The sequence below is a fragment of the Fukomys damarensis genome, unplaced genomic scaffold, assembly GCF_012274545.1.
Source record: "Fukomys damarensis isolate Sample0158 unplaced genomic scaffold, DMR_v1.0_HiC HiC_scaffold_15, whole genome shotgun sequence".
In the NCBI taxonomy this organism is placed as follows: Eukaryota; Metazoa; Chordata; class Mammalia; order Rodentia; family Bathyergidae; genus Fukomys; species Fukomys damarensis.
This window is the reverse complement of record NW_022900927.1, coordinates 17,720,256-17,733,242: the sequence shown is the minus strand read 5'-3', so window position 1 is coordinate 17,733,242 and position 12,987 is coordinate 17,720,256. Positions and strand designations below refer to the sequence as shown.

Sequence of the window (12,987 nt, the reverse complement as noted above, 5' to 3'; positions counted from 1 at the left end):
GCAGTGGCCAAGAGATTTGTCAGAAAGATGGGTGACAGGAGTCAGAAATACGGGTGCAGGCTGAGGCCCCCACACGCATACTTATGAGGACGTTTGCCTTGTGAAGTGGGGACAGCAAGGGAGTTTCTAGGCCGGGGCTGGGCCTGGGGCACATTCTAGTATGGAACTGCAAGGAGCACTAGACAGCTAAGTTCTCACCTGTTTATTTTAATTGTTATTAGTACATGTTTGCAGCACACAATAATTGCATTCATTGTGGGGAGTTCATACAGATATAACATCTTAATTTTTTTTTAATCTCCTTCTCCTTCCTCCTCCCTGCGCACCTAAATTCAAACCTAACCTTCCAGATCACTATAAGCCACATTTATAAAGGTATATGGAAGACTAGAACATTAATAGTTCACTTGATTTTCACAGTGCTTTATACAAATGTGGATGTTGGTAAGTGACCCTTATTTGTGTCCTCCCCTTAGCCACCACTTAAGCTTAGAGCTGGGCCAGCATAGCTGGCCTGGGCATGGACCAAAGATCAGGCTGAATTCTCTCCCTCCTCCCAGGTGATGAGATCTAGGCTGCAGAATCTAAACTAGTGAGAAGGTAGCGTCCCCTTTGACTCTAACCAGCCACACACTGGGGTCTAGACCATCCCCCCCGGGAGATAAGGATTGTCTAAGACTCTGACACAGGCTGGGGTCATAGGAGCTTTATGGTGCTTTAAAATACTGGGGCAAAATATCAAATAAAAGCCAGCACTTATGCCGACATGGGCTATGATTTTAGTACCAGAAACAACATAGGTGCTTGGTGATTGTCAGATGGATAACTGAATGAATTTCCCCCCTCTCCTTCAAAGAAACAATGAGACCCTAACTTCAGGCTCCTTGGGAGAGAGTAAGGACAGAGTTCTGCTTAGCTCTGCAGGATTTGGATTGTGAGATGTGGGAGTGAATGGAATCTAACCAGATAGAGATAGCACAGCAGCTCCCACTGGGAGAATCCTGGGAACTGCTGTCTCTGGCTCAGACTGGTTGAGAGTGCTCCTGGCAGTTGGCCCAGGAAGGCTTTAAAGGCAGGGTTTTTTGTGTTTTATTGGTTTTTGGTTTTTTTTCTTGTGGAGAGATTGCAGTTTTAATTTGCAGGCATGAGAAACAAATTGCTTTGTGGACAGTTAGGGGTTGGGGGCACCGACCTTTTTATGGACTGGAGATGTGGGCTGGTTTCTGAGCTACAGAGCATAGCAGAGAAGAACCTAAGATTGCTTAGGTTGCTGAGACTGCTGTGAAAATTTATAATTTCATTTCATTTCAAAGGTTCCTTCAGAGAAGCTAGACTGGGCCTCAGTCTCCTTGGGTGGGTTGCAGGAGGATGGGAAAAGTAGTTAGGGTTGGATGATCAGTGCTTGACATAGCCTGCTGGGTTATGGTTCCTTCCTGTACCTGGAAGAACATGCCAGGGATTGACTTAGGAACCCAGCACTTCTTACTGGCCTGAGTAACTGAGTGAGAAGGGAAGCTGGGGTGAAAGGGTAATGACCCTGGGAATCTGAGTCTTCATCTTTCCAAGAGAATTGATTTGTCTTAAGACTTAGGCAACAGGGCATGTGGTCCATGCCTGTAATATCAGCACTCAGGAGGCAGGAAGATTGCTGAGGTTCCAAGGCCATGGTGAATTCAAGGCCAGCCTGAACTACCTAGTTAGACCCTGTCTTAAAAAAACCAACCAGTCAAACAAACAGTGCCTGGTGTTAGGACCTAATCTAGGAAAATAAACCCTTTGAGTCTTAAATTTGTTCAGTGGGCCAAAAGACTTCACTTGGAGCTCTGTAACACAGGTGCGCTAGTTAATTTGTTTTACTTATTATATTTAATAGGAGCCATGATTTTTGTTTGGGGATGAATTTATGGGTATGAAAATTTAGTATCTTGACAGATGTTGCTGGATTTCTAGAATGTTGCTGCCCTGGACCCTTGTTTCCAATCCTGGTTCTCCAGTGTCCCTCCTAGTTACAGTGGGGAAAGGAGAAGAAAGGAAAGGGAAAGTTATCCTTGCAGTTACAACTCTAAGGGGAAAATCTGTTAAATTCTTTCCTAAGGGGGACCTGGGCTCAAAGGCCTGGATCTCTGAGGCTGACCTGCATTTCAGTTAGGATGGGCCAAGGCTTAGGAGTCACTTTTCATTCCACCTCAATTAGCTCTAGAATTAACAAATAGTAAGAAAGACCTCTGTGAAATTTTTGTATTTTGGTTCAAAATTTAGACTTAGACTCATACATTTCTAAGAAATACATGTTAATCATTTTCTAAATACTTTCCAGAGGACAAAACTCCATGGTAGTCCTAAATATGGCAGTTATCTCTTCCAGACAGGTGACACTACATCTTTGAAAAATCCTCTCCACCTCAGGCCTTGCGCATGCTCGGCAGCTGTTTTATCATGAGGCACGCGGCCAGCCCTAAACATTTCAAAATCTACTTTTTTTTTTTTTTTTTTTGAGACAGGGTCTCACTATGTAGTTGAGACTGACCTGGAACTCACTATGTAGCCCAGGCTGTTCTCGAACTCACAAGGATCTTCTTGCCTCAGTCTCCGGAGTGCTGAGATTACAGGCGTGCAAAATCTGCATTTTGAAGTTTCTTGGACCTATGGTGACTTACAGTGTATTTCTTATGCAAAAATAAGTTTAATCTTACGTAGTTTTAAAACTGTTTTCCGAGTAAATGACCATTAAAAAGACGACATTATCAAGGGAAGTGGGTTTTAAGCAAGGTCTTGCTTTCCCAACAGGTGAGTTTACAGAGACAAGATGCACAGGAGCAAACGTGTGCATATGCGAATACTTGGGAAACAAAGTCCGGTCCAGAGATAAGAGCAGGTTCGGTAAGGGTAGAGGGAGGGCTCCGCTCCAAGCTTTAGGGCACCGACTTGGAACGCAACGCAAACCAGGATTCTGCCGCACCTACACACTTTAAACTCAGACACTAGACGCACGCCCGATCCTTTCCGAGACCGCCCAGCCCACCTAGGAGGCGGGGAGCCGTAGCGCAGCTAGCCTATCATCGCTGCAGACGCCGACGAAGTCTCCTCTTCATTGGAGAGGGACAGGGCGAAGTCCTGTTCTCCGGGCGGCGAAGGAGGAGGGCGCCATGATTGGTCGGCGCTGGGGGAGGTGGAGGGGCATGGCCAGTCCGGGTTTCCAGCCTGGGCTGGACTTTCTCCTTTCACGTTTCCAGGTCGTGGGGGTGCTGCACAGGACGGCGAGTGGGCCCAGCAGAAGCCTGGATTTGATCCTAAGAGCCGTGGGGTTTAAAAGGGGTGACCGGAAGTGATCGTAGAACTGACCGGAAGCGGGGCCTGGAGGGACTAGAGCGGGTCCCCAGAGGGAGGGGGCTTCTCTCGGAAGGGGCGGGGGAAGGTGCGGGCTGGGCTGGGCGCGCGGGGCGGGTGCTTTCGCCCCCGTGGGTCGGTCTGGAGGCTGCGATCTGCTGCCGGGAGCGACGGGGACGGAGCCCGAGGAGGGGGAGTGCGGGAGCCCAGCTGCCTCTGGGAAGTCTGGAAGAGTTGAGCTTAGGGGCCCTCACGCTCCAGAGGGCAGGGGAGCGGGGGCTTTGGAAGCCATAGCAGCTACGAGAGGAGCCCGGGACACGGGCGATTATTCGTTGTGCGGCCAGTGCAGGTCGCGCTTGTGGGTGGCTGGTGGCGACTGTGTGGGCTTGGTTTGGAGTTTTGGACACTCTTACCCCTGTGGGATAGAATTACGCTCCGCGCCTTTGTACCTGGAACGGTGTCTCCTGGAGCAAGGAACGAGCCAGGATGGCTTGGGCTCTGAAGCTGCCTCTGGCCGATGAAGTGATCGAATCCGGGCTGGTTCAGGACTTTGATGCCAGCCTGTCCGGGATCGGCCAGGAGCTGGGTGCCGGTGCCTATAGCATGAGGTGAGTGAGATTTCCCCAACCCCACCTCAGGGTGACAAAGGCAGGGTCGAGAATACGAACGGCTGGGGGAGAGGTGGATAGGGTTTTAAAGCCTTTCTGTAGTTGGGCAAAAGGGACTTTTTTACCGATTGAGTAGTGGATGTCGTGGAAGAAGTGGGAAAAGCTTGCAGGCAGCGTGAAGTCTGAGCAGGGCCAGTGGAAGGAGGGAGAGAGGCCCAGGTGAGCGCGGATAGGCTGGGGTGCAAGTGTGCGCGGTGAAGTCTGGAATTGGGGAGGAGAAAGGGTCGTGTTGGGTGTGTGAGGGCTGCTAGGGAGTTGGCGAATTTGGAGCTGGGGCTTAGTGAGGAATATTGATTGCTGCGTGTCGGAAATCTGGGCGAGGAAGTCCTCATCTCCTTACCTCCGCACTAGCCCACTTCTTAAGGCTTTGCTTAATTTGAGAAAAAGTGGCGAAGAGATCTTCCTGTATCAGGCCGTTAATAATAGACGAAAAATCTCCTTGAAAGCAGCATTACTTCTACTGCACGGGGGAACCACGTGTGGAAATGTTGACACTTCAGCATTTAGGGCCTGCCTGGAGGTAATTGGTTTTCTAATGCATTAGGAAGCTCCATCTAAATAAGAGAATAAACTAGAACAGAACACTTGTATTGGCTCTATGAGTTTATAGGGGAAAGGTGGTGCTTTTGGGGGGCAAAGTGGGCAAAATTTTTATTCTGGTAATAAGATCCCAAGAGACATAAAATGTGAAATTCCTTTATCCCTGCTAATTCGAAGTGGACTTTCCTCAGTTGAACTAAAATTATGGGTTAGAACTTAATACTTCAATATCTTCAAGATTCTTTGCCTACAGTTAGAATAATAAAGTATCTTAAATATTTTAGTGATTACCGGTGAAATTTGTTCTCTTATGCCTTTCTCAATCGAAAATTTTAACCTTCGTTTTAACTTTATTGGGTCCTTGTTAAGATAAATTTGACTGTAAAAATAGAGATTAACTTGGTGTGAAAGTAAGTGCCCTGGCCTGAACTTGATCGTGATATTTGACAAATTGTCATTCATGTGAAGATTCCCACAGCAAAAAGCTTAATTTTGTTCTGGTTACTAGAATTTAAGATAGAAATAATTAGCCAGAAGTGGTGGCGCACACCTGTAATCCCAGCACTCAGGAGGCTGAGGCAGGAGGATCTCTGTGAATTCGAGACCAGCCTAGGCTACATAATGAGTTCAAAGCCAGCTTGAACTACATAGTAAGACTCTGTCTCAAAAAAAGAAAAAAAATCACTTTATAGAAAACAATTTTTTTTTGTTTTGTTTTTGTTTTTTGAGACAGGGTCTCACTATATAGTTGAGACTGACCTGGAACTCATTATGTAGCCCAAGCTGGTCTCGAACTCACAGTGATCCTCCTGCCTCAGCCTCCTGAGTGCTGGGATTACAGGCATGTGCCACCACGCCTGGTGTAGAAAACAAATTATTGAGAATACAACATGGCAAAATTTTAAGTACTTTATTCATCTTACTTTCATGTATTATGCTGTCACTGTTTTTGACTCTTAACACATTTAATCTTTTGTATTAATTGGATAGTCTCAAATTTTAGTATTGAGAAGGGTCATTTACTGCTTATTGGTAATAAACTCATTTTTATTTTACGTAAAACACTGAGTCCTTATTTCTCCACATCATTACAACACATAATTTTCCTTTAAAAGTTATTGTTTTGGGCTGGAGATTTAGCCCAGTGGTGCCATACCTGCCTTGCAAGGGCAAAGTCCTGAGTTTGATCCCTGGTACTAAAAAAAAAAAAAAAAAATTTTGTTTTTCATTAAAAATTCTTTGGGCTGGGAATTTAGCTCAGTGGTTCCACCACCTGCCTCACAAGCACAATGTCGTGAGTTTGATCCCTGGTACCAAAAAAAAAAAAAAAAAAAAATTTTGTTTTTCATTAAAAATTCTTTGGGCTGGGAATTTAGCTCAGTGGTTCCACCACCTGCCTCACAAGCACAATGTCGTGAGTTTGATCCCTGGTACCAAAAAAAAAAAAAAAAAAAAATTATTGAGCTGGGTGTGCTAGTGCACACCTGTAATCTCAGCAAAGAAAGGCTGAGGTAGAAGGAATGTTGTGCGTTACAATCTGGGCTACATAGTGAGTTCAAGGCCAGCCTGACTACATATAAGACCCCCATCTCAAATTAAAAAAAAAACATTATTAACGCCATTCTGGAGTTGTGAGTAGTATCTTACTATGGTTTTAATTTGCTTTATTTACTTATTTTTGAGACAGGTTCTCACTGTGTAGTCTAGGCTGGCCTTGAACTCACTATGTAGCCCAAGCTGACCTTGAACTTGTGACACTCTACCTGCCACACAGCCTCCTGAGTGCTGGGATTACAGGCTTCAACCATTATGCACAGCCATTTGCTTTTTCCTAAGAACCAGTGATGTTGAATATCTTTACATGTGCTTGTTGGGTATTTGTATATATTGTTTGGAGAAGTGTCTTTTTAAGTCCTTTGATCAGCTTTTAATTGAGTTGGGGTTTTTTTGTTTTGTTTTGTTTTCTTTTGTCCTAGGTGACATCTTTTTTGCTGTCAAATTTTGAATTCTTATACAATCTGAATATTAGGTCCTTATCTGATATGGTTTGGAAATAACTTTTCCATTTCTTTTGGTTGTCTTGCATATTCTTGATGTCCTTTGATATACAAAGTGGTTACTTTTTATGAAGTCCATTTTATCTGATGTTTTATTTACGTATTTATTTATTTTGGAAGATTGAACTTAGGATCTTGGACTTGCAAGGCAGACATGGTGCTGCTGACCTAAATACCTGGCCTCTCTAATGTTTTATTTTGTTGCTTATGTTTTTGCTAGGTGAGAGTAATGCTGGCCTCATAGACTATTAAGAAGTGTTCTGTGTTTTGAAAGATTTTGAGTGGAAGTGATGTTAAGTCTTTAAATGTTTGATAGACTTCAGTAATGAAGCCATGTGGTCTTGGACTTTCTGTTGGCAGTGTGTTGATTTTTTTGGTACTGGGGATCGAACTTGGGACTTTGCACTTGCAAGGAAGGTGGTGGCACAACTGAGCTAAATCCCCAGCCCTCACTGTGCGCTTTAATTCACTGTGTAGCCCAGGCTGGCCTCAAACTCATGGGGATCCTCTTGCCTCAGCCTCCCAAGTTCTGGTATTACAGTTGTGTTCCACCATCCTTTGCTTATTCATTGTATTTTAAAAGAACTACCTTTTGCTTTTGCTGATTTGCTCTTTATTTTATTAATCTCTGCTCCACTCATTGGTATTACTCCCCTTCTGCTGGCTTTGGGTCTAATTTGTGCTTTTTCTAGTTCTTTAAGGTATAAAGTTGATTCAAAATGCTCCCCTAAAAAGGAAAAAAATAAATGAACACTTTTCAGGGGCTGGGGATATAGCTCACTGGGATTCTATCTCTAGCACCTTACAAAACTTATTTTTCAGAGAGGATTATAGAAAGTAGAAAGCACCAGACATTTGCACTGGCAGAGTCTGTATGATGCAACAATTTTTCAGTTCTGGAGTTTGTTGAGTTCTTGCAACTGTGAGGGAAATTAATCCCTTTTTGTATCCAAGAATTAATTAATTTGGTCAGTTTCAGCCTGTAGCTCAGTAGCAGCTGTCCACCCCCCACACCTCAGGCCCATTGCAGGCAGCTGTGCAAGTTCCTGGAGCTGCTTGTAGGTAGCTCGCAGAACCCAGGCGAAAAGGGTCCTGGCTTCCAAATGTCCAGGAACCTGTGCTCTGAGCTGCCTGCTGCTTCCAGTTATAGAGGTGTGACGAAGCAGTGGCCATGCTGTTGTGCCTCCTTCTCCCTTTGTTGAAAGCCTCCCTGACATGTGAAGAATTTGAAGGGCTGGCTTTTTCTCTCCTACCTCCTTTCATTTTTTTCCCTTTTTGCCCTTTGAGAGTCAGACATTGAAGACTAGCACAATCAAAAGCTGCAGGAGACCGGCCTGAAACTGCACTGAGAAGGCTTTAGATATTATTGATTTGGCTTATAATTTGGTTATTGATTAAGATTATGAGTCACTCCAAGGCCTAAGTGTGAATTGCTAATTGGCCTTTTGGCTGGTATTCAGAGATAGACTTCCCTATGCCAGCATCACATTTGAGGTCTCTGTGATTGATGAGGTTGTGACATCTCTAATAGCAAGGAAACGTTGTAGCTGAGGAATTATGCCTCTGTGCAGCCATTCTCCAACATTAGCTACGATCTGCAAGACAGCACAGGTTAACAGTGTTGTTAACAGTGTTAACAGTGCCCCATCCTTCAGAAGAATACACAGTTACTCCCCTTTTCCCACCTCCATCTGCCTTCATGCCCCCTTGTTGTGTTGTATAATCATAAATCCCAACTAATCCAGAGCTGGTTGTTTCAGCCATGACAGAACTAAGCTCAGGTGGTCTTTAGCCAGGACAGAGCTAAAGCTCAACTCCCAGCTCCACAAGTAATAAACTATCATGCGTTATTCTCTAGTCCTTGTTCTTTACTTCATATTCTTCATCCCCTGCCGTCCCTCATGAGACACCTGGGTAGCCCCCAGTAACTGGTCGGGCTATCAGCCCTGACAAAATGCCACCAAGTGTATGTGGGAAATGAAGTTCCTGTGCATGCCCAGAAGGGAGGCACAGCTTCAGAAAAGACCTGAGATGATCTCTTTTTTTGAGACAGGGTCTTTGTCGGGAGAAATTCTACATAATTTTAGGGAAAAATCGTTTGGGTAAGCCTCGTTGTGCTGCCCACAGGCCAGCTATGGCATTTCGAGACATAACTCCATTTTGGCCCCTGGTCACAGCTAGGAACTCAGTGGTTCCAGATTCTGTGATGCTGCAGGATAAGATTTCACCAGCTGAAGATGTCCTTAGAGGAGCAAAATCTTCGTGTGTGTGTGTGTGTGTGTGTGTGTGTGTGTGTGTTTTTTACTACCGGGCATCGAACTCTCTCTGGTCCTTGCCCTTATGAGGCAGCTGTTCATTTGTGTAGTAGTTCCTCATTGTTATATTTGCTGCTCCTGCCCTCTAAGTGACCTTTTACATTGTTACTTTCCCAGTGTACTGAACTCTCCACCCTGAGTGGCCTTTTACATTTGTTACTCTAATGTACTGAACTCTATCCCCTGAGTCATCTGTTACATTTGTTTTCTCCTGAGGGACTGAATAAAGGTGTGGCAAGCTGCGGGGGGGGGGGGGCTTTCATCTTTGCTGCCCAGAGCAGCACTGGTCAGGCCCAAAGCTCAGCTTCTTCTCAAAGTCTTGTTTTTCCTATCTTTCCTGTATAATAAGTTAATTCACTTTGTGCTGTTGTAGCTCACAGGAGACTAGGACTTACTACAGAGGTTCTACTAACGTCCCCTTTCCCTGTTCCCCACAGGCCTTGTGCTTAACTATATTGCCTAGGCTGACCTCAAATTCATAGCAGTCCTCCTGCCTCAGCCTCTCAAGTACTGGGATTTCAGACATGCACCCCCACACCTGGCTACAACCTGAGAAGACCTTAAATTTGCACTTTAGGCTGGTCCTTGCCACAAAAACAGCCTAAAAAAAAAGCAAAAAACAAATTTAAAAAATACCAAAGAAGTTGGGGAATGTCATTTCCAGAGTTACCACATTATTGGATTGACATACTCAGTTTTCAACACAGTAATCACAAGGTATATGAAGAATCAGGGAAAGTATTGTTATCTGGTAGTTTGCTTGCAAAAAGTGACTCACCAATTAAATGTTATTGGATTTGGGGTTGCTCGCCTCTCCTTCCAGAGTTGCATTCCATATTCTTCAGGCTTCGAACAAAGAATTGAATGAAACGAGCAAAAAGTTTATTTGAAAAAGTAAAAGTGAAGAGTGGGAGAGAAATTGACTCTGTAGAGCAAGTTTGGGTTTAGTAAATAAAAAAACAGGGTAAGAAGAAAGATAAAAGTACACCCTTTGCCTGGGAAACAGACAGAGTGGGCTATTGTGGAGAGCTATGATGGCACCAGCTTTTCACAGCTGCCTTTTTTTTGAGACAGGGTCTCACTATGTAGTTGAGACTGACCTGAAACTTACTATGTAGCCCAGGCTGGTCTCAAACTCACAGAAATCCTTAGGTCTCTGAACTCACAGCAATCCTCCTGTCTCAGCCTCCTAAGTGCTGGAATTAAAGGCATGCTCCACCACACCCGGCTTGCCTTTCTTTTATACTGTCCAAATCTTGAGGAAACCAGAGAGAACTTCTACACTCGGTCCTGAGAGGCAGTGCCAGGATCCCATGCCTCAGGCTGAGGTCAGGTCTAGGCTGTCCTATTGAAAATCTGCTGGAGTGCTCATGAGAAGTCACCTGCAGGGCTTTGGGAAACTATTCTGCACAAGTGTCTAGGATCTCATAATTAACAGGTCGCGCCTACTTCCCCAGCCAGCTTTCCTGTGCCCTAACCCCCTATGTCAGTATGGTTCATTCAGAGTGAAAAATAAACCAACAGAAATTGTCCTGAAGCAATTGATGGAGCGACTAGACAAAAACTCTAAAGCGACTATTTTATTTTATTTTTTGGTACCAGGGATCGAACTTGGGACCTTGCACTTGAGAGGCAGGCAATGGAACCACTGAGCTAAATCCCTGGCCCTAAAACAGCTGTTTTAAAGATGCTCACAAACCAGGTGTGGTGCTGCACGCCTGTAGTCCCAGAACTTGGGAGGCTTATTCTAGATCTATAAACAGAGGTTGAAAGTGAAAGAATGGGAAAGGATATTTCATGGAAATGGTAGCCAAAAGAAATCAGGAGTGGCTGTACCAGACAAAATAACTTTAAATCAAAAAAGGCTGCAGGCGATGAGAGATGCTGTGGTAGTGGCACATGCTTGTAATCCTACTACTCTCGAGGCTGAGACAGGAGGATTGTTGTGAGTTTGAGGCCAGCCTGAACTACATAGTGAAACTGGTTCTCAACAAAACAAAAAAACCAAGAAAAACAAGTGACATATTAATAAATGGTTCAGCACAGCAAGAAGATAAAATAGTTGTAAACATATGCAATAACATCAAAATTTGGGCTGGGGATTTAGCTCAGTGATTCTAACCTAGTTGGATCCCCGGTACCAAAAAAAAAAAAAAAAAAGGAAAAAAAAAATCAAAATTTATAGAGTAAGATCTGCCAGAATTTGAAGAAGACAATTTATAGTAATAATTGGAGATTTCAGTACTGTTCTTGATATTGAGTAGTACTATCAGATAAAAGTAAGAAAATATAAGAGCTGAACAAAACAAAAAACAGCTAATCTAACAGACATGCGGTATACTCTACCCAACAACAGGCTAGACCAGGGATAATCTAAAAATATGTTGTGTATTTAAATGTATGTATGTATGTATGTGTGTACTGAGACAGGGTCTTGCTGTGTAGTTCAGGCTGGTCTTGAACTCATTTAGATTTTTTTATTCTGAGCTAGGAATCGAACTCAGCACCTTGCGCTTGCTAGGTAGGTGCAATGCCGCTGAGCTAAATTCCTGGCCCAGCCAAATCCCTGGCCCCTTGAGCTCATTTTTTAGCCAGGCTGGTCTCAAACTCGTGGTGATTCTGCTTCAGCCTCCAGAGTGCTGGAATTAATAGGTGTGCACTGTGCCTGGCTTTAAATAAATTTATTGCAGAGAAAGACACATTGCCATCAGTCCTCCTCCGATATTTCCCCTCATTTCAAACACACTCGTGCCATCACTCTTGCTCCTTCCTGAAGCAGTTCTGGAGGTCCTCTTTCATGAGTGCCTTTACAACATATGATCAAAAGTACAGTGAATGCTGCTGCCAAATGCCATCCAGTGGAAAGAGAGGGTTGTAAAAACATGACATTGTGGCCTTATCTGCCTTATTCACTGGTTCGGGCACTATACGGCTTCCGACTCTTTCTCAAAGTCAAAAAGACCGAGAAAAGTAAATGTTTTGATTCAGGACATTATGGCAGCCATGATGATACAACTAAAGACGCAGAAAAGGACTTAGATGAAATTCAGCGAAAATTTGGTCTTTGAAAAGGTCAACACAATTGACAAACCTTTAGCTAGGTGAATTAGGAAAAAAGATTCAAATTACTAAATTTCTAAGGTAGAAATGAAATTTTGAAGATTTTACTACTGAATAAAAAAAAATGAGAGTACAATAAAAAATTTCATGCTAACTAGTTGGGTAACCCAAATAACTAAATTTCTAGACTATACCACTAAGAGAGGGCTGGGGATTTAGCTCAGTGGCTTGTGCATGCCTCTCAAGAGCAAGGTTCCGAGTTCAATCCCCAGTACTAAAAAGAAACAAAACAAAACACTAAGAAATAGAAAATCTAAATAGACCCTTACTTGTGTAATCAAAAATTTCCTAGCAGTGGAATCCCTGAACCTGAATGCTTCATTAGTGAATTCTATTAACGTTTAAAGAACTAACACGAATCCTCAGACTTTTCTAAAATATTGAAGAGGGAGGAACATTGCCTAACTCAGTGAAGTCTGTGTTACCGTGTTACCAAAACCCCACAAAGATACCATAAGAAACTGCTCCCACTATGAGTCCTGGAGTCCAAAGACTGGAGAATTGGGGCTGCTGGTCTCCAGTAGCAGGAGAAGGATATACCAGCTTGAGGACAGGGAAAGAGCTCACATGTTTAGCTGCCCTTTATCTTTTTGTTCTGAGGCCCCACCTGTTTGGATCATGTATATCCATCATCTTTCCCCGCTCAGTTCATCAACTCACAGCAGTCTTCCGGAAAGTCCCTCAGGGATACATTTAGAAATAATGCTTTCCCAGCATTCTAGGTATCCCTTAATCCAGCATGTCGGCATTAAATTTACCATCACCTGCTAGGGTCCTGCAGTTCCACTTCTGGGCATATACTCAAAAGAATCAAAACCGGAATCTTGAAAGGAGATTAATATGCTTGTTGTTCAAAAACATTATTCACAGGGCTGGGGATTTAGCTCAGTGGTGTCACCACCTGCCCTGCAAACACAAGGTTCCGAGTTTGATTCCCGGTACAAAAAAAAAAAAAAAAAA

At 43.8% G+C, this 12,987-nt stretch overlaps 1 protein-coding gene across 4 annotated transcripts in view; it reads left to right on the top strand.

Moving 5' to 3' along the window:
- Positions 1–3,288: 3,288 nt before the first annotated feature.
- Positions 3,289–12,987, top strand: part of Tfcp2 (transcription factor CP2) — a 62,553-nt gene continuing 52,854 nt past the window's right edge. For all 4 annotated transcript variants that reach the window (XM_010628551.3, XM_010628550.3, XM_010628549.3 and 1 more), the window contains exon 1: positions 3,289–3,935. In XM_010628551.3, coding sequence (XP_010626853.1) covers positions 3,814–3,935 — 122 coding nt within the window. In that variant the 5' untranslated portion in view covers positions 3,289–3,813. The remainder of the gene's footprint in view (positions 3,936–12,987) is intronic.